The sequence below is a fragment of the Salminus brasiliensis genome, chromosome 4, assembly GCF_030463535.1.
Source record: "Salminus brasiliensis chromosome 4, fSalBra1.hap2, whole genome shotgun sequence".
NCBI lineage: Eukaryota > Metazoa > Chordata > Actinopteri > Characiformes > Bryconidae > Salminus > Salminus brasiliensis.
The window spans coordinates 609,887-628,873 of NC_132881.1; the positions used below are offsets into that span (position 1 = coordinate 609,887).

The 18,987-nt window shown below is 47.1% G+C and overlaps 2 protein-coding genes across 5 annotated transcripts in view; one reads left to right on the top strand and one right to left on the bottom strand.

Moving 5' to 3' along the window:
• Positions 1-146: 146 nt before the first annotated feature.
• LOC140553927 (syncoilin-like) lies at positions 147-2,992 on the bottom strand. The gene is made up of 5 exons (XM_072676716.1): positions 2,432-2,992; positions 2,061-2,263; positions 1,746-1,953; positions 747-871; positions 147-599 (listed from the first exon to the last, which is right to left on the bottom strand). The coding sequence occupies exons 1-5, from the start codon at positions 2,990-2,992 to the stop codon at positions 539-541; spliced, it is 1,158 nt and encodes a 385-aa protein (XP_072532817.1). The 3' UTR covers positions 147-538.
• A 2,136-nt stretch (positions 2,993-5,128) lies between these two features.
• LOC140554353 (uncharacterized) overlaps positions 5,129-18,987 on the top strand; it is a 33,918-nt gene continuing 20,059 nt past the window's right edge. For 3 of the 4 annotated variants that reach the window (XM_072677251.1, XM_072677250.1, XM_072677254.1), the window contains exon 1: positions 5,129-5,292. The gene's annotated coding sequence lies outside the window, so the exon portion shown is untranslated. Of the gene's footprint in view, positions 5,293-18,232; positions 18,384-18,987 lie in introns of those variants that run through there. The other variant, XM_072677252.1, reaches the window with a different exon arrangement.

Sequence of the window (18,987 nt, forward strand, 5' to 3'; positions counted from 1 at the left end):
AGACAGAGATGAGAGAGAGGCCTACAGGAGGATGTTGGGGCCAGACTCGGTGAGCTGAATGATTTAAGGCTGACGCTGACGGCACTAATAAAACATACATATGAAGAGTAAAATGTGAGAATGAAATATGTGAATATACCCCTTAGTCTGTCTCTTATTGCTATGGTGTGTGTGTGTGTGTGTGTATGTGTTGTCGCTGTCGCATAAGAACCAGAACAGCAGATTTACAGGAGAAGGAAGAAGTCAGTGTTGGAGCATTTCTATTGTTTCTATTGAGACTCTGATACAGTGTGAAGAACAATATCAGAACTGCAGATTCATTACAGAGAAAAGTGATTAACAGCAGCGATGGATATACAAGGTTTTTACATGACAGCCATGATACATACACAAACATCAGCTGAAGTGAAGAACACTGATCTGCTGCTGGTCTGGAGGAGGCCGTGACAGTGTGTGTGTGTGTGTGTGTGTGTGTGTGTGTGTGTGTGTGTGTGAGAGAGAGAGAGAGAGATTCTATTTGTGATGAAACTGAAGAAGCTCAGATGTTTTCCATCTCTTCATCTGGAGTGTCTGATCCACCAGTGTACCCTAAACACCTCCTGTAAACACACACACACACACACACAAAATAACACTTTCTTACACACAGTCTTATACACTCTGGAGTCTGTGATCCCTCAGTGTACCCCCACTAACTCTGTAGACTGCCTGCATGCATATACGTGTGTGTGTGTGTGTGTGTGTACCTGTACACACTGCTCTGTGCAGTAAGACAGTGGTTGAGCTCCGCCAGTTGTCTGTTGGTGTTGATCTGAACCTGCAGCTCCGTCTGTAGCTCCCTCACACACTGCTCTAACGAGGACACCGTCTCCTGAGGAGGAGTGTATTCACCATCAACACAGTAATCACAACCGGCATCACAGTTCCCATCACCCGTCATCACAGTTTCCATCATCACAGTTCCCATCACCCATCATCACAGTTCCCATCACACATAATCATAGTTCCCATCACCCATCATCACAGTTCCCATCACTCACCATCACAGTTCCCATCACTCACCATCACAGTTCGCATCACCCATCATCACAGTTCTCACTACCCATCATCACAGTTTACATCACTCATCATCACCGTTCTCACTACCCACCATCATAGTTGCCATCACTCATCACCGTTCTCACTACCCACCATCACAGTTCCCATCATCCATTATCACAGTTCCCATCATCCATTATCACAGTTCCCATCACTCATCACAATTCCTATCACCCATCATCAGTTCCCATCACTCACCATCACAATTACTACCACTATCACCACCATTGCAGCATTATTACCACTGTCACCTACAGAATCATTTCGTCATTACTATCATCACATTATCAAAATCACCACCATTACATTATTACTGTTACCAATATCATTATATTAACTGCTCAATTACATTATTACTATCAGTGCCGTTACATCATTACCGCCATTACAATTACATCACTATTACCACAGTAATAACAATTACCATCACATTTACTACCATTACATCATTACAGTCTTCACAGGCCTAATCACTACCATTACCATCATTACATTACCACCATCACAGTTATCAGTCACCATCATCACAGTTACATCACAGCCATTACCTTCATCATCACAATTAAATCACCAGTAACTTTATTTCATCCTATTTATCACCACCACTATCACCACCTCTCTCTCTCTCTCTCTCTCCCCTCTCTCACCCGGTGCTGTGCCGCTCTCCCTCTCCTCTCCTGCTCCATCAGGTCAATCTTCTGTTGAAGTTGTTCTCTCTCCAGCCCTATTCTCCTGCTCTCCTCACTCAGGGGCTCCAGGTGTTTCTTCAGGTCCTGCCCAAGCTCCCTGCTCTTCCTCAGAGTGTCCTCACCCGCCTGCTTCCTCCTCAGCAGGGCCAGTAGCCGTGGCTCGTACCTGCAGCACAGCACCAACCACCCCGTCCCGATTCAGACCGAGCTTCAGGACTGACAGCCCTTCATTAACATCTACACCCTCCTACTGTGCGTATGCCTAACTCTCACCACTCCTCCAGGCTCCTCATGCTGGACCGGGTGTAGCGGGAGAGGTCAGCTGAGGCCCGGCGGCAGTGGGAGAGGTCACTGGCGGCCCGGGGGCGGTGCTGACCCTGCAGACGCTGCCTCAGGGTGGCCAGCCTGCTCTGCTGATCCTCACGCAGCTGCGCTAACTCCTGCAGCAACTGCAGCACCTCACTCTGCAGCTCCTCCTGCACAAAACACACACACACACACACATAGAGGAACCCCGAGGTATGTGTTTCCAATAAAGTGGCCAGTGTGGAAGCAAAAGCTAGGTGTTTCCAATAAAGTGACCAGTGAGGGGAAACAAGGTATGTAAGGTGTTTCCAGTAAAGTGGCCAGTGAGTGGAGGTTACCTGTAAGACTGTGAATTGATCCACCTGGTATTTCTGAGCGGTCAGGCTGATCTGGTTTTGGATGCAGTCTCTCATCATCACGAACAGTGTCCTCTTCACCCGCGCCACCTCCTCCTGCAGTGTGTGTTTGTGGTGCAGTGTGTGCGCCAGGCGACTGCGAGTGTGTGTGAGCTGCAGTCGCAGGTCCTGCACCTGGGTCTGTAGAGGGCGCTCCAGTGCCAGCAGCTCCTGCACCAGTCCATCCCGTCTGAGCTGGAGGCGCTCCACCTCCTCCATACAGTGCTCAAACGCACTCTCCACCTCACTCCCGACACTCCACTGCACTGGTAGGCCCGAGTAACCCGGCAACGGCCTACCTGCACAGCTGTCCGGTACCGAACACCCATCTGTACCTCTACCCCCTGAGTTCTGCTCCTCTGAGCCTTCTACACCCTCATCCTGCTCCTCCACACGCCTCCTGTATCTTGACTCCTCCCCTTCTTCACTCCTCCAGCTGGAGTTTGGACTTTCACTCTTCATCTGGTCCTCCTGCTTCAGAGCTTCCTCTTCCTCCTCTGACATCATCCAGGGGTTTCTGAGGATTGTGGAACAGAGTAAAGTAAAGAGTGTTTACCTGCTGTCTTCTCCAGAGCGAGAGGAGTGATCTGCAGTAAAGCACTCAAGAGTGAGAGGAGTGATCTACAGTAAAGCGCTCCAGAGTGAGAGGAGTGATCTACAGTAAAGCAGCTCCAGAGCGAGAGGAGTGATCTACAGTAAAGCGCTCCAGAGTGAGAGGAGTGATTTACAGTAAAGCAGCTCCAGAGTGAGAGGCGTGATCTACAGTAGAGCAGCTCCAGAATGAGAGGAGTGATCTACAGTAAAGCAGCTTCAAAGTGAGAGGAGTGATCTACAGTAAAGCAGCTCCAGAGTGAGAGGAGTGATCTACAGTAGAGCAGCTCCAGAGTGAGAGGAGTGATCTACAGTAAAGCAGCTTCAAAGTGAGAGGAGTGATCTGCAGTAAATCACTCAAGAGTGAGAGGAGTGATCTACAGTAAAGCGCTCCAGAGTGAGAGGAGTGATCTACAGTAAAGCAGCTCCAGAGTGAGAGGAGTGATCTACAGTAGAGCACTCCAGAGTGAGAGGAGTGATCTACAGTAAAGCACTCCAGAGTGAGAGGAGTGATCTACAGTAGAGCACTCCAGGAGGTGAACCAGCAGAACACCATCAACTCAAACCCTCAACAGCCAATCAGGAGATGAAGGACAGTGACTGAGCTGGAGCTGATGGAGTGGGTGTGAGTGAAGGGAGGTGTTCTGTACCCACCTTGGCTCCTCAGCGCAGAGTCCTCCAGACCTCCAAACTCCAACCAACGAGTCTCCTACACTGAGTCCAGCAGGACACCCTCGGCCTGACTGGACTGTTAGTGCTTATAAATAATCACAGTGACTGGGGAGCTCAGTCTGCCTCAGAACACACACACACACACACACACACACACACACACACACTTCACACTCCAAGTCAGTTTGCTCTCTAATAGTCCCCTGAATCTTGATGTGTGTGTGTTGGGGGGAGGGGGGTGGGTTATATTTAGGAATATGATCTCAGTTATATTTAGCTTGATGATGACCAGTGTGTGTGTATAAACACCTACCCTGTACTTCACCTCACTGGCCACTTTATTAGAAACCCCTACCTTGTGCTTCTAACTGGCCACTTTATTAGAAACCCCTACCTTGTGCTTCTAACTGGCCACTTTATTAGAAACCCCTACTTTGTGCTTCATCACTGGCCACTTTATTAGAAACCCCTACCTTGTGCTTCTAACTGGCCACTTTATTAGAAACCCCTACCTTGTGCTTCTAACTGGCCACTTTATTAGAAACACCTACCTTGTGCTTCTCCACTGGCCACTTTATTAGAAACCCCTACCTTGTGCTTCTAACTGGCCACTTTATTAGAAACCCCTACCGTGTGCTTCTAACTGGCCACTTTATTAGAAACCCCTACCTTGTGCTTCCACTCACTGGCCACTTTATTAGAAACCCCTACCTTGTGCTTCCACTCACTGGCCACTTTATTGGAAACCCCTACCTTGTGCTTCCACTCACTGGCCACTTTATTGGAAACCCCTACCTTGTGCTTCCACTCACTGGCCACTTTATTGGAAACCCCTGCCTTGGGCTTCCACTCACTGGCCACTTTATTGGAAACCCCTACCTTGTGCTTCCACTCACTGGCCACTTTATTGGAAACCCCTACCTTGTGCTTCCACTCACTGGCCACTTTATTAGAAACACGTATCTTGTGCTTCTAAATATAAATATATTTGATAAGTAAAAATATCACATTTGGCATCTCTCTGATGACCCTTTTGGAGCAAAGCTTCAGTTCACACCTTCTTCCTGAAGCTCCTCATTGATCCTCTTCTGCTATTGATCAAGTGATTAACGAGCTGATCACACACGTTTACACTCCCACAGCTACTTTTGATCAGTGGGTGCTTGGAGATGATCAGTGTGTGGAAATGATCAGTAGAGAGGCTGAACACAAAGATGTGTTTGCATTTGTACCACCAGGTGGTGCCAAAGAGCAGCAGCGGTTAATTGACAGGACCCTCCCATCTGTTCCCACCTGGTGGAGCATCAGGTAACAGAGTGGAGTTTGAGCAGCTCAGTCTGAGTGAGCACACAGACAGACAGACAGACAGACAGAGAGAGAGTGAGTGTGTGTGTCAGGATGTGAGAGAGCTCACAGTAGGAGCTGAACTCAGAACACAGAGCTGAAAGCGTGGAAATGGAAATGCCTCACCTGCAGGTTTCCCGAGGAGAGTAGGACTGGAACTGGGAAAAGCAGAACTTCCACAGAGGAGACCCAGAACGGTAAGAGCTCCACTCTGCTGTGTTTAGGATTACTGCAGTCCAGACTCCAGCAGAGGAACTTTAGTGGTGTGGGGTTTGTGAGGCTGAAGACTCTGCTTTTAGTTTCAGTCTTTTAGAACTAGTTTTAGTTTCAGTGAAATAAAAACCGGCTTGTCCTGTGGTTTGGAGATTTGGAATCTGCTCTCTGGTGGAGCTGACCGCTTCCCTGTCCTGCTACAGGAGCTCGGTTCTCTCTCTGGTCTCTGTAGGTTCTGTAAGTTGTGCTGGGTGCTGGATTTGGTGTTGGGCTGGTTTTGCTGAAGCTGTTTGTTGAAGACAGTTTTTTTTGGTTCTCATGATGATGATGATTAAACTTAGTAAGACTGAATCAGTTCAGTTCAGTTCAGTTTGATTCAGTTCAGTTCTGTTCTGTTCTTGGTTTCGAAAAGCATATTTGTACAAATATGATTCATAAAGGGTCGAGAGCGCTGCACACTGAACACTCTCTCTCTTACAGATCTTAACTCTACAATAGTTCAGATCAGTTCCATTATAGAATTCAGTTCTGTTCCCATCTCTTCAGTTCTGCTTCATTCAGTTCTATTGAGTTCTTTTTGATTTAGTTCAGTTCAATTCTGCTTCATGTATTTCAGCTCAGTGATTGAGCTCAGTCCAGTTCCCACTGATTGAGCTCAGTCCAGATCCAATCAGATTTGTTCTGTTCAGTTCAATTCGATTCATTTTACTTTAAATGAGTTCAGTTCTGTTTGATTGGGTTGTGGGTTCGATACCTGGGCTTGGCAAGCTGCCACTGTTGGGCCCCTTCACCCTCTCTGCTCCCGGGTGCTGGAGTTGGCTGCCCACCGCTCTGGGTGTGTGTGCTCACTGCCCCTAGTTCACTAGTGTGTGTGTGTGTGTGTGTGCGTGTGTGTGTGTGTGTGTGTGTGTGTGTGTGTTTGTTCACTACCACAGATGGGTCAAATGCGGAGTGTTTCAGAGATCAGGGAGCTTTCATGTTAAGGCCTGAGAGAACTGCAGGCTGCTGTGTTTGCGGAGTGTGTCTGGCTTGTCTGGCCAGAGGGGGATTGTACATTAACCTGGGTGGACGGTTCAAATAGGGGACCCACCCCCCTCCTCCCTCCCCTCCCTCCTCCCCCTCCTGTTTGGGAGACTGTCAGTCAGCTCTGGACTTTAACCTTCTATTGGAAAACCAAAGCGTCTCAGTGGTGCAGGATCACAGCCCACGCTGCAGGGAAGTGACTGGGCAGGAGGTGTGTGTGTGTGTGTGTGTGTGTGTGTGTGTGTGTGTGTGTCTAAATGAGTCTCAGAAACATGTGGAACATGAAAGAAGTTAACACACAGTGAATAGAGACGGATTGCAAAACCGACTCAGTGAGAAGGTTGGAATTGTTGATAAAGGGCTGTGCTCGAGTGTGTGTGTGTGAGAGAGAGTGTGTGTGTGTGTGTGGGTGTGTGTGTCCTGGCCGCAGAGGAAGAACGAGAGGGATTGCGAGTGTATTGTTGTGTAAGGGTGTGTCTGTACCCGTCTGTCTGCCGTGCTTGGGCTTGTTTCCGTGGAGATTCCAGGTGAGTTGCACAACTTACAGGTGTGTGTGGAGTCAGGAGTAACCCCCGGAGCTGGGTAGGGGTGTGTGTGTGAGTGTGTGGCGTTGTGTACCTGCAGCTCCTTGTGCAAGTCTTATCTGTCACTTTTAGCTTAAAGCGACAGTTCATGCAGAGTAAGAAGCTTCTGCACATTCTGAACGTCCTGAAGCCTCCTAGCCAGAACGTCCTGACCATGCTGGACAGCAGTGTGTCACCCTGTTTAATGCTAGTTCCTCCTCAGACCTGCCAGAAAACCGCAGCTGTGTTTGAATCCGGAGGGATTGAGCTGCTTATTCTGCTGAAGTCCGGCCAGAAGACCATGGACTGTCCAGCAGATCCACAAACTGCCAGAGGTTCAGTGTGTGTTCGGTTTGACCTGAGTACATTGAGTACATTCCCTTTACACTGGCTTGATTGCAGGTCTGTCGAGATACTGTAGATCATGTCTGTCGGAGGGTGTGGGGGGCGGGGCTAATCACTTCGTCAGCCTGAGATTTGATCCCTAATAAGCGTCTGGTGTCAATCCCTTCCCCTGACGACCATATCCTGCTCAGGAAAGCTGTAAGACCTTAAACCCTGAAGCTGATTGATTAGAGCCACTGAGTGACAGGCGCTCATTATCAGCTGCTCCAGACAAGCAGGATGAGCTAATCAGCAGTGTATGAATCTACAGGCCCCCGGCCTTCCAGCCTTCCAGCTTCTGACTGAAGCCAGACCTGGTGGTGCGGCAGTCCAGCTAACAGGTCGTAAATCAGACCTGTGATTTTTGACCTCTGCGTGTTTTCCACAGATAAGGACAGTGAAATGCATTGAGAATGCCACAGAACATAAACGTCAGCAGTGATCCCACTCCCAGAATCCCATCCCATGCTCAGAAACCCCAGAAAATCTAAGAGTGGTCCCTATTCCAGAACCCCGTCCCAAATCCATGGAGACGGATCTCGGTTCCATAACCTAATGTATAAATTCCAAATCAGTCCCAGAGACTTTCCCCAATCCCAAAGGCTAATCCCAGTTCCAGAAAGTGAACCTTTGCCCAGAAATAGATCCCAGTACCAAGGGGTGATCTCAATCCCAGAGTCTGATCCCATGCCCAGAAACGAATCCCAGAAACTGGCCCCAATACAAAACCCAGTCCTAATTCCAGTTACTTATCCCAGAGATGTGTTCCAATCCCAGAACCCAATCCCACTCTCAGAAACTGATAAGTTATACAATTCAAAATATAAATTCCAGTTCTTTATCCCAGGAACTGATGATGATTCCAGAGGCCAACAGATCAACCACAGAGAATTTCAGAAACCAATCCTAGCAGCTCATCACAAAGACTAGTCACAGTTCCAGAACCTGGCCAGTTCCCAATCCCAGAACCTAACCCGAACGAACGAACCATAGAAACTAAAGCAATTGCAGTGGCTGATCCCAACACCAGAAACCAGTTCCAATCACAAAGTATAAATTCCCAATCCCAGAGCTCTATCCCAGTTCTACTGACCGATATGGGTTCCAGATCCCAGAACCTCCCAGATGGAGCAGTTACACAATTACAGTGCAGATTAAAACCTGCCCTCATCTTCCCAGTCTTTCCTCCACTGGTCATCTTTCGTTTGTCAGGCGTCCTAATGGGGTGTTGACAGCAGGTCATTAAGCAGTTTTCACAACACTGCGCGTTCTGCTCAGTCGGACACCGGATCAGATCCTCACATGCCGCAGCATGTAGTGATGGTGGCGGGTGAGGGAGTGCAGGGAACGGTGGTTATGAGGAGCATCGTGCTCGCTTCTGGAGTCTCTACGTTGGGGAAGAGAAGTCCCTTGGGGTCCTAGATGAAAGTTTGGGAAGCACTGTCCTAGGCCTTCAGGAGAGAGGAGAGAGGTGGAAGTGGAGGAGGTGGAGGAGGAGGAGGATAAACGAGGGGAATTGCTGAATTATTATGTGTCTCTCTGGAATGCGGCTTCTGTCCTCCGAGGGCAAGCTGCTGCATGGCCACGGCGTATACGCTCTATACTGGATGGCAGGTAAACGGTTACCTATGCAGAGATGCAGATCACGTTACCTGCTCACCTTTGACCCACATTTGATTTGAGAGGTTTTGTCAGTGTGCATGAAGACCCGTTTCCTCACCGACTTCTCTAACGAATTGATTATTTGCGTTTACCTCGGGAAAACGTACGAAACTACCCCTCGGTATGCTGGCCACGAGCCAAGCGCACACAGCGTGTCCTGTTGTTGCGCGGGTAATGAATACGTTTAACGTTTAGAGGAAAACGGATCATATTTCATGATCCTCAGAGTTTGCAACAGGGTAACACCTTTAGTCTCCAGGGCACAACACACAACAACCGGGGGTTCCTTCCAGACTCTGTCCTGTTTTCCAGCCTGAAATGTTCCTGACTCGCTTTGTTTACACAGTCGGTGCCACCAGAATGTTCTGGTATGTACGGTTTCTGCAGGGCCGTGACCTCACATCAGCATTTTTGTCATTTTTGGCTTTTCTCTATAATCTGAATCTGGCTGTTGTTCTTATGCTGTTTCAGACGTTCACGATGAACGGACCAATAGAAATGCTCCAAAATGAGCTGGAATCAAATATTGCTACATTTTCTTCCATTGAAAGTTGTAAAAGAATTTTTTCTACTTGTACATTTTTTCTGGGAAAGTGTGTGTGTTTGGTGCCTTGATAAATACCTCCTTTCCGTTTTCCTTGAAAGCACCGAGGGGTAATTGGACACGCCCCTGTGATTGCAGTTTAGCCATCAACTCATTCCCTCTTCAACCAGCATGATGTTGTGTGGAATGGGAAATTTTATGTCTTTTGGTCACTGAACATTTCCCACACAGAGCTGCTCTTTGTCCCATTCCGTCTTAATTGCTTAATTGCCAAAATTATAGATGGTGTCGATCCAAAAATTCTGCAGAAGTTGAGTGTGATCTGATTCACAAGACAAAACAGACTCCAGACCACTCCAGGGTTTTGCATTCCTACCAGTTCCAATAGAACTCTCTGTCCATGTGGTGTTCCTCAGGGCTTCGTCCCGGGCCCGCTACTGTTTTATATATCGCAGTGTGTTGTTATAGAGTGTGTGTGTGTGTGTGGAGTTACTGCGCAGGGTTTTCTTCCAGTATGCAGTTCTGTAACTTTATCTGCGGCATGTTCTCCAACCCTGAAGATGGCGAGGCTTCGGTAGACGGGTGAATACGACTCTCTTTGTGTTGGAGAAGCCGGATCTGCTACAGTGTGAAGAGAGGAAAGATGCAAACACGCTATGACTCATAGCTGTTATACAAGAGCGCCTGCTGCATTCACATGCCTGCTTAAAAGCTCAGATTTCCAGCGTGCTGGAACGTCAGGGCGGACTGGGAGCGTGTTTACTCTCTAGATTTGTGTATCGTGCAAAACGAGGTGCTGAGGCGGAGCCAATAATTAAGTTCCGTCATTTTAAGGACGAGGGGAACATGTTTAAAACTAAATACAGAATATATATATAGATCATATCCGTCTCGCTTTACCTTTACCTTCGTGTGTGTGTGTGTGTGTGTGTGTGTGTGTGTGTCACATTAAAATGACTTCATTGCATTTCCTCTGAAGCCAGAGCCTGAGCAGATCTGTGATCTGTTATGGAGATAACCTGAGAGAGGTGCTGCTCACCTCCCAACAAACATCCTAGACTCGAGCCTACATACACAGCTCGCACTTTAGTGGTTAAAGTTATAGATTTATATAACCTTTATATATTTAATGTCTTTTTTTTTTTTAGTATATTTATATCTTCGGCAGTTGGTGGCGTCATGCTGCTGGAGCTCAGTTGCCTCAGACTGTTACTGAAGAAAAACATCCCAAAGCTTCCGTGAGCGAGTTCCTGAAGCTGCAGTGTAGAGCGCTCACTGCTGCACTTCAGTCAGTTCTCAGTTATGGAGTTATCTTCTGATTTGATCTACAGCTGAACCGTAATCAGTGACATCAGTATTCCTGTTCAACTGAAGGCACAACTTCAGCAAACCATGTAGGGCCTTCCAGAGCTTCCGGTGCTTCACTGTAGCCTTTAACGCTAGTCACGCAGAACCCTTACCCTCAACAATTGGGCTGTGTTCAAGTCCTGAGCCATGCCTCTTCGCCATCAGCAGCTGGAGTCTGAGAGAGCACAATAGGCCGACTCGCTCCATGTGGGTAGATGGCGCTCTCTCTCTCTCTCCCCTCATCACTGCTAAGCGATGTTGGCCGGCAGAGCCGTCTGTCAGCTGGTGAGGCTGTGGCTGGAGCAGTGTCGGCAGCGGTTAGTAAAGAGGCGGTGGCTGCTTTCACGTGGATCAGAGGAGACGTGTGTTAAGGCCTTACCCTCCTAGCGTTTAGAGCGTTCCCCTAGCTAGGACTGCTGGGTTAAGTGTCTGAACTGAACTTTGACAAAATATGTATATATAAACAATTGGGCTGTGTTTAGTCCAGCTGATTTGGTCCAAATTTGGGCTTTTTTTTGTTCTGGGCCACATATGGGAACCGTAATATAGCCATGAAGATGACCAGTGTGGTGTCCAGAAAGACGCAGACTAGTCTTACTGTTCAGACTTCCTGGAAAAGAAGGAGACATGAAGAGGTCGGTTGTCTGTCTCGTTTAATCGATACCTACCGTCATTTTTTTGTTTTTTAAATCTGAAAAGGATGGCCTTTCACTGGTCATCCTAATATCAGCGATGAGACGACATGCAAAGTCTTTGCTGGGTGGGTTGCATCTGACTTTTTTGACATATTGTGAGCTTCCTGATGAATGGACCAATAGAAATGCTCCAACATGACTCTTTTTACCTTGACTTCCATTGAAGGCTCAGAAGGTTTTGGACCTATTTCACCCCTCTGATGATATAACTTAAAGGTTGGAGGATCTCTAGAAAACCTACAGCTGCAATTTATGGACTTTGGGGGTGTATTATTTTTTTTAAGCTACCTGGTTCTCTTCTGCACTCCCACCAAAACACCCCGTGACTGGTGTATAGTCTAGTCTCTCCTGTCTTCAGAGCTAAAGCGTCTCTCTAAAAAGTATATGCTCACAGTTTGACCTCATACACATGCCTTTGCGAGATCCTGCTGGTGTGGTTTTCCTCTTTTTGTGATGAACACACACAAGCAATCTGGGTGCAAGTAGCTCCCCTAGTGAAGAGAGTTCAAACTGCTGAGCACAGCTTTTTAGTGACCTGTGAGCTCCCTGATGATCAGCCAGACTGTAAACAAGCCACTGCTGATTCACTGAGACTGCAGTCATTGATTTAGACAGGTAAACCTGACAGCGCTGAACCAGTACGTGAACTTAGCTCAGTGTTATCAGGACAGATCAATACTTCAGCCAAACCCACACCTACGCATTATTGATCAGAGATCCAGGCGTCCAAATACGGTGCTTTGCTTATTGGAGACCTGGCTGAGATGATGGTAACAGTACTTAAGTACTGGAGTAAATCATTTAAAGTATTTGATACTTTAAAGAATAAACAAAAGCACACAGTGTTATTAATGCAGAGCCTCACTTTTTCTCACCTGACTGACAGACCCGCTGTAAACAAATGGCTTGACTGGTTCAGATATGCATATATTCAAATCACGCCCTCCAGTGGGCCCCCTAGGGTACTTACAGAGGAGTGAGAAACACTGTGATCCCAAATGAGCGGCTGCTTCTGAAAGATGCCGTAAAAAAATAAAAAAAACACTGGTTACATAAAGTGGTACACCTAGTGGTACGAGGTGGCATTGCAGCGAGTTTGTGAGACTGTAATGGAGATTTTCCAACCATTTCAGTAACGATCCATCCAGTGTGAATTTGTTTAAACCCGTAAGTGCTGCATACAATCTCAAAAATATATACACCAATCAGCCATAACATTAACACCACTGACCAATGAGGTGAAAATCACAGATTATACAGTGTCTCCTGTCAAGGGGTGAATCTATTGGGCAGTTCTTGAAGGTGATGAAGGTGTTAAGGCAGGAAAACTGGACAAGCATAAGAATCTGAGACCCTTTGACAAGAACCAAACTGTGATGTTCTAGATAAACGACTGGCTTAGAACCTAGGCAGGTCTTGTGGGGTGTTCCCTCCCAGTATGTAGTGGTCAGCACCTACCAAAAGTGCTCCAAGGAAGGACAACCTTGAGTCATGGGCACCTAAGGCTCAGTGCAGCTCATGGAGGCCCCGCCCACCTCACACCTTACAGGATGTAAAGGCTCTGCTGCTGAGGTTAGTCTTAGTGCTGCAGAGACCACAGCAGGACACCTCCAGAGGTCTTGTGGAGTCCCTGTCTCGACTGGTCAGAGCTGTTTTGGTGGCACAAGGGGGACCTTCACAATATTAGGCAGGAGGTTTTAATGTTATGGCAGTGTATGTAATAAACCTGTTCTGTATTCAGCCTCATTTGAAGAGGAGCCCAGGCTGATGGGTGGGGCTTAACTCCTAGGCGACAGATCTCGTGACATCACAGAAATTATTTAAAAAAAGATCGACCAAGACATGCTTGGTATTGATCATGTGCTTCTTTGGTTTACAACAGGAGATGCTAGGCTAATGCTGCTAACATACATGCAGCAAATAAAGTGTGTGTGTGTGTGTGTGTTTATGGAAATGATTTATGGAAGTGATTTGTGACAGTCTAGTGTTTGTTAACAGTGTTAGCCTAGCATCTCCTGTTGTAAACTGAATAAGCACACATCAGAAAACTAGCATGCCTTGGCTGATCAACTGAATCTGGGGGAGATCAATCACGGTCAATCGTTCCTTTAATCCAGTGAATTCCAGGTTTATTATTCAGTTATTAACCCTATTATTGTATTATTATTATTATTATTATTATTAGTGGCAACTGTTTGGTTTAGCATATCCTCTGGAATCCCTCAGGGCTCTATTTCAGGCCCTGTGAAACTTTAATGTGAATTATGACAGTAGTGTAGTTTTGAGGGTGAAGGCCGGGGTAAGCAGCTGGAGGCTTCTGTTAGGGTTCTGATGCTGCCAGACTCTGAAAAGGAGCGCTCTGATGAAAACAGCTGGAGCTGATGTGGAGAACATCACCTTGAGAACTCGGTGTGTGTGTGTGTGTGTGTGTGTGTGTGTGTGTGTGTGTGTGTATGAGTGCGTAGCGTGGTTGCGCTCACTCCGTCAGATTAGTTGATAAGCTGTTAGACTAGCTGGAGACTGTATAATAGGCTTTGTGTGTGGAGTGTAAGTGTGTGTTTGAGTTAATGTGGGTGGGCGTGCTGGTGTGTTATTTGTGCATCAACAGCAGTAATTTGAAAAAGTGGCCTTTTAGGTGCTACAATTACCAGTAAGGCAGAGCTGTAATTTACATACACACACACACACACTGCAGGTCAGCTGTGTGTGTGTGTGTGTGTGTGTGTACATTCTTTTAGATCTTTGTGGAGACATTTATGCCCCCCCCCCCCCTAAATACAAATAAACTGTTATAATAGAAGTTAATGGGCAGATACCTTAAAGGGATACTTTAACGGTTTCCACTCTGATCTCTATCTGCTGGACCTCTAGCATGCCGTCCATTTCCACACACTGTAATTTCAACACCTTTCCCTGATCTGATAAAAGAACAAAAACACGGCGACTCGAAACACACTTTTATAATAGAAGTCAATGGGCAGTTGATTTAAAGGGGTTCTCCAGTAGGTTTGATTCTGATATGTAGTCTGATGTGTCTGACGTTTAGGTTCAGTTTCCACAGACGGTGATTTCAACAGGTTTCCCAGAACCGACAAAACCACAGCAAATCTGGCATGGCTCTGACTCCCAGTAATGGATAAATAACCTGGATAAATGGATTCAAATGGGAACGTTTCAGATCTGCGTTTGTGTTTGTGTTTGTGAAAATGCAGTCAGACGACTGGGTTATTTGTTTACGTGAAAAGTTGGGGTCCGGTGGGCCGTGGAAGCTTGTGTGGGTGGTGGCTTGAACCGCGAGCCGCTCCGTCAGCGGTGCTTTACAGGACAGAGACGGTTTTACAGATATTCAACATATTCATTCTGATTGAGTGGAGGACCTCCATCACTTACTCAGTCTGTCACACACACACACATTTAGCAGCACACTGTGTGTTTGTCTGTAAGTGTGATAAGCAGAGGTAAAGGACTGTGATACAGGACAGAGTGGACAGAGATACAGGAGGCCGGCGCGCTCCAGACAGACGTCATGGTTTTAAACACGAGGTACAGCGGTGGTGCGTACGTCTGAGCCTTGATCTGCAGGAGTGTTATCATGATGAATTCCGTCACGATATTGTGTGTGTGTGTGTGTGATATTGTGTACGGTCAGCACTACAGAACACATTGGGAACAATTCCAGAGACCCTGTACACAACAGTGTATAACTGCGTAGTAGCTGATTGGATGGCAGCTCAGTATTGTATCGTTGTGGTCCTGCAACCACAAACCCGGCCTCCTCAGTGGCACAGTCATCTAAGGGTCACAGATGAGGTCACAGGTTTGGTCCCTGGTATTGCCCAGAAATCATAACTGTCCTCTCACTCTGGGTCAGACAGTTTGAGAAGATGTGGTGGAGCTTCTTCATGTGTATCAGAGGAAGACATTGGTAGCATCATGTGGTGATGGGAGGGGGGGTTCTAGATAGTAGGGGGGCTATGAACAACTGAACTAGACAGAAAACTTTTCGTGGGAGAACTTTCTTTTCCCTCATTTTTCCGTTTAGCCGTCCCCTGTCCTTATAAGCCACGCTCCCGACCTCTTCAGAAGGTGAAGTGCAGCCCACGTGATCTGACGAGGTCGTACTCAGGAGGCTGTGAGCCGTACAGACCGCCGTCGGACTGGAAGGTGAAATCTAATCTGAGCCCTGCCGGGGCGGCTGCTTCGGTCGGCCTTCTGTTTGTTTTGGTGCGTATCCACGGCGACGGAGTGACTCAGCCGCGCGCTGCGATTGGTCAGAGTGACTCCAAAGCATCCGGCTGCAACCAAACGGCTTCCTTCAGAGGAACAAAGTGTGTGGGGGGAGGGGGGAGACCCTCAACGTTCATTTTTAGTGAATGAACCAAACAGCTGTTTCTGGATTGGCAACACAGTCCGGCAGAGGCAGAGTCTGAGCGAGGGACACAGGCACGGGAAACGGTGTCCTTCCCCCGCTGAATAAACCAAGAATGAGCTCTTACTGATCCTCGCACTCACAATCGCACTCGCGCTCAAAAAAAACACAGCGCATCCAACAGGAACCTCCTCCATCTTTTCTACAGCAGTAAAAACATGGAGGTTCACAGAAAGCTCTGCTGATGGATTCTACACCCTGATCTGCTTCACTGTGTGCAGTGTGAACACACACCACCCTCACTCCTCTGGAGGAGCTTCTACACCAGTACACATACGCCCCCAGTACAGTTCCAGTGCAGCACCACTAGTCTGCAGAGAGAGGCTTAAAACACTGACAGCTCTACAGATTGCATGACACTCAACACTAAAGCTACGAGGCTAATGTGGCTAACGAGTAACAAAAGCACGTACACCAAATAATTAGCTCTAGAGCTATGTGGCTAGGAAATAATGGAAGCTTAACGTATTCTTAACACTGGAGCTATGAAGCAAGTGTGGCTAACAAGTAATCAAAGCTTATATCCCACCAATTAGCACTGGAGCTGTGAGGCTAACGTGGCTAACAAGTAATAAAAGCATGTTCCCTACCAATTACCACAGGAGCTATGAAACTGAGGTAGCCAAGAAGTAACAGAAGCGTGTTGGCCACCAATTAACACTGGAGCTGTGACCCTAATGCTAATGCAGCTAAGAAGTAATGAAAGCTTATATCCCACCAATTAGCATGTGTGCTGCTAACTCTCCTCAAACTATGAGGTGTTCAGTCATCTCTAGTAGACTTGATTTGATTTCTGACACTGACCCACTGTTACCTAGAACATGGGCCGTTGTCCACACTCTACAGTGTGAAGCTGAAGAAGCATCTCCAGACACCAGGCATGTCTTGGCTGATCGACTAGGAAACTGTAAATAACGTTTTTTTTTTTACTAATGGGAAATCGTGTGTCGGAGGGGGAGGAATTATATGCATGGAGCTTTGGGGTCGCTGGGACCTGGACTGGAAATCGTCAGCTCATTATTATTGCGCTCCGAGCAGCTGCACTTCCTCTAGGAAAGCTGTTGTTGACCAGTTTCTGGTGGGAAAGTGGACAGCTCTTCAAAACGAACAGCCTCTGTATGACCGGTGTGGGAGCTGGAGCGGAGGCCGAAAACTTCCCTTGGCTTCCTCTGAGGAAAAACGCATCCAGATGTTGAAGAGTTCACTGATTCACCCGGCCTGATTTAACCAAGTCCTTTAACAGGCCAATGACCCCCCCCCCCCCCCCCCCCCACCAATCTCTCGGTCAGCTAGTTTGCACAGACATTTGTTTGAATTTGATTGAATCAGGGAGGGATTTACACTCACTCAGCACCTCATTAGGAACATTCTACTATACTGATACTAGAAGAGCCTAGAAGTACTAGTAGACACAGTGCTTCATACCATACTCATTAATAGTTATTTATAGTGTCCCAAGAAAACATGTATTATAGAGCGCCCCCTACGCTTCCTGTAGTGTATTACAGTCTGTCAGAATGAGCGTGTGGATCATATGATCATTATAGAGCATTATAGAGCGCCCCCTACGCTTCCTGTAGTGTATTACAGTCTGTCAGAATGAGCGTGTGGATCATATGAACATTATAGAGCGCCCCCTACTCTTCCTGTAGTGTATTACAGTCTGTCAGAATGAGTGTGTGGATCATATGATCATTATAGAGCATTATAGAGCGCCCCCTACGCTTCCTGTAGTGTATTACAGTCTGTCAGAATGAGTGTGTGGATCATATGAACATTATAGAGCATTATAGAGCGCCCCCTACGCTTCCTGTAGTGTATTACAGTCTGTCAGAATGAGCGTGTGGATCATATGAACATTATAGAGCGCCCCCTACTCTTCCTGTAGTGTATTACAGTCTGTCAGAATGAGTGTGTGGATCATATTAGTCTAGTAGGTTAATTAGAGATGTGTCTTGCTATAGTCCTCGTTTTTACATGATGTTTCTGTTATTTTGTCCTTAAACACACACTGTGAGTATGGATTGTATAGTGAGTTTGCAGTGAAAGAAACCCAAGAGCTTTGCACGGAACCATGCGAGAGAGAGAGAGAGAGAGAGAGAGAGAGAGAGAGAGTGTAACTGTTACTGTAATCTAGCTTTGCAGTCTCAAATTTGAGTTCTTTAGGAGAGTGACATATTTGACAGCTTTAAACAGTGTGTGTGTGTGTGTGTGTGTGTGTGTGTGTGTTGTGTAACAGTGTGTGAGAGCCTTTAATCTTGTTCTAGCTCTGTACCTTTCCACACCCTTTTCCCAAACAATACACTCTCACACAGCCGTACACACACTTCCCGTTCTCTCCTCACTGCTTCATCTGCCTCCCTCACGGGGTTGTGAGGTGCTCGCTGTAGTGCAGTAGGATCTGATCTGGTGGAGGGAAGGAGAAAAGGTGGTGTAGGAGCATAAATGCGCTCTGACTGGTTTGTTTTAATTTGATTAATCGCATGCAGGGGTCAATTTGCCAGGGTGTGCTGATGTCTGTTTATTCTAAGTGTGTGAGTGTGTGTGTGTGTGTGAGAGTGTGTGTGTGTGTGAGAGTGTGTGTGTGTGTGTGTGAGAGTGTGTGTGTGTGTGAGAGTGTGTGTGTGTGAGAGAGTGTGTGTGTGTGAGAGAGTGTGTGTGTGTGAGAGTGTGTGTGAGAGTGTGTGTGTGTGTGAGAGTGTGTGAGAGAGTGTGTGAGAGAGAGAGTGTGTGTGTGAGAGAGAGAGAGAGGGTGGAGTTGTGTGATTTATGACTGTGTGCTCAGGAATGAAGGGAGAGGCTGCCTGCTGCACACTGAGCAAGTTTGGTCAGCATGCAGCGTTCAGCTTTTCTCTGAAAACTCAAACACAGCCAGTAAAGTCCAGGAGGAGCCAATCAGAACCAGTTAACCTCCCGTCCCAACTGGGTTTAAACACCCTCAACTGCACAACCCCTCTTTCAAATGCTGGGTTCTGCGCTACAAAGCTAATGCAACTAACAAGACATTGAAACTAGGCTAACACACTTAGCAT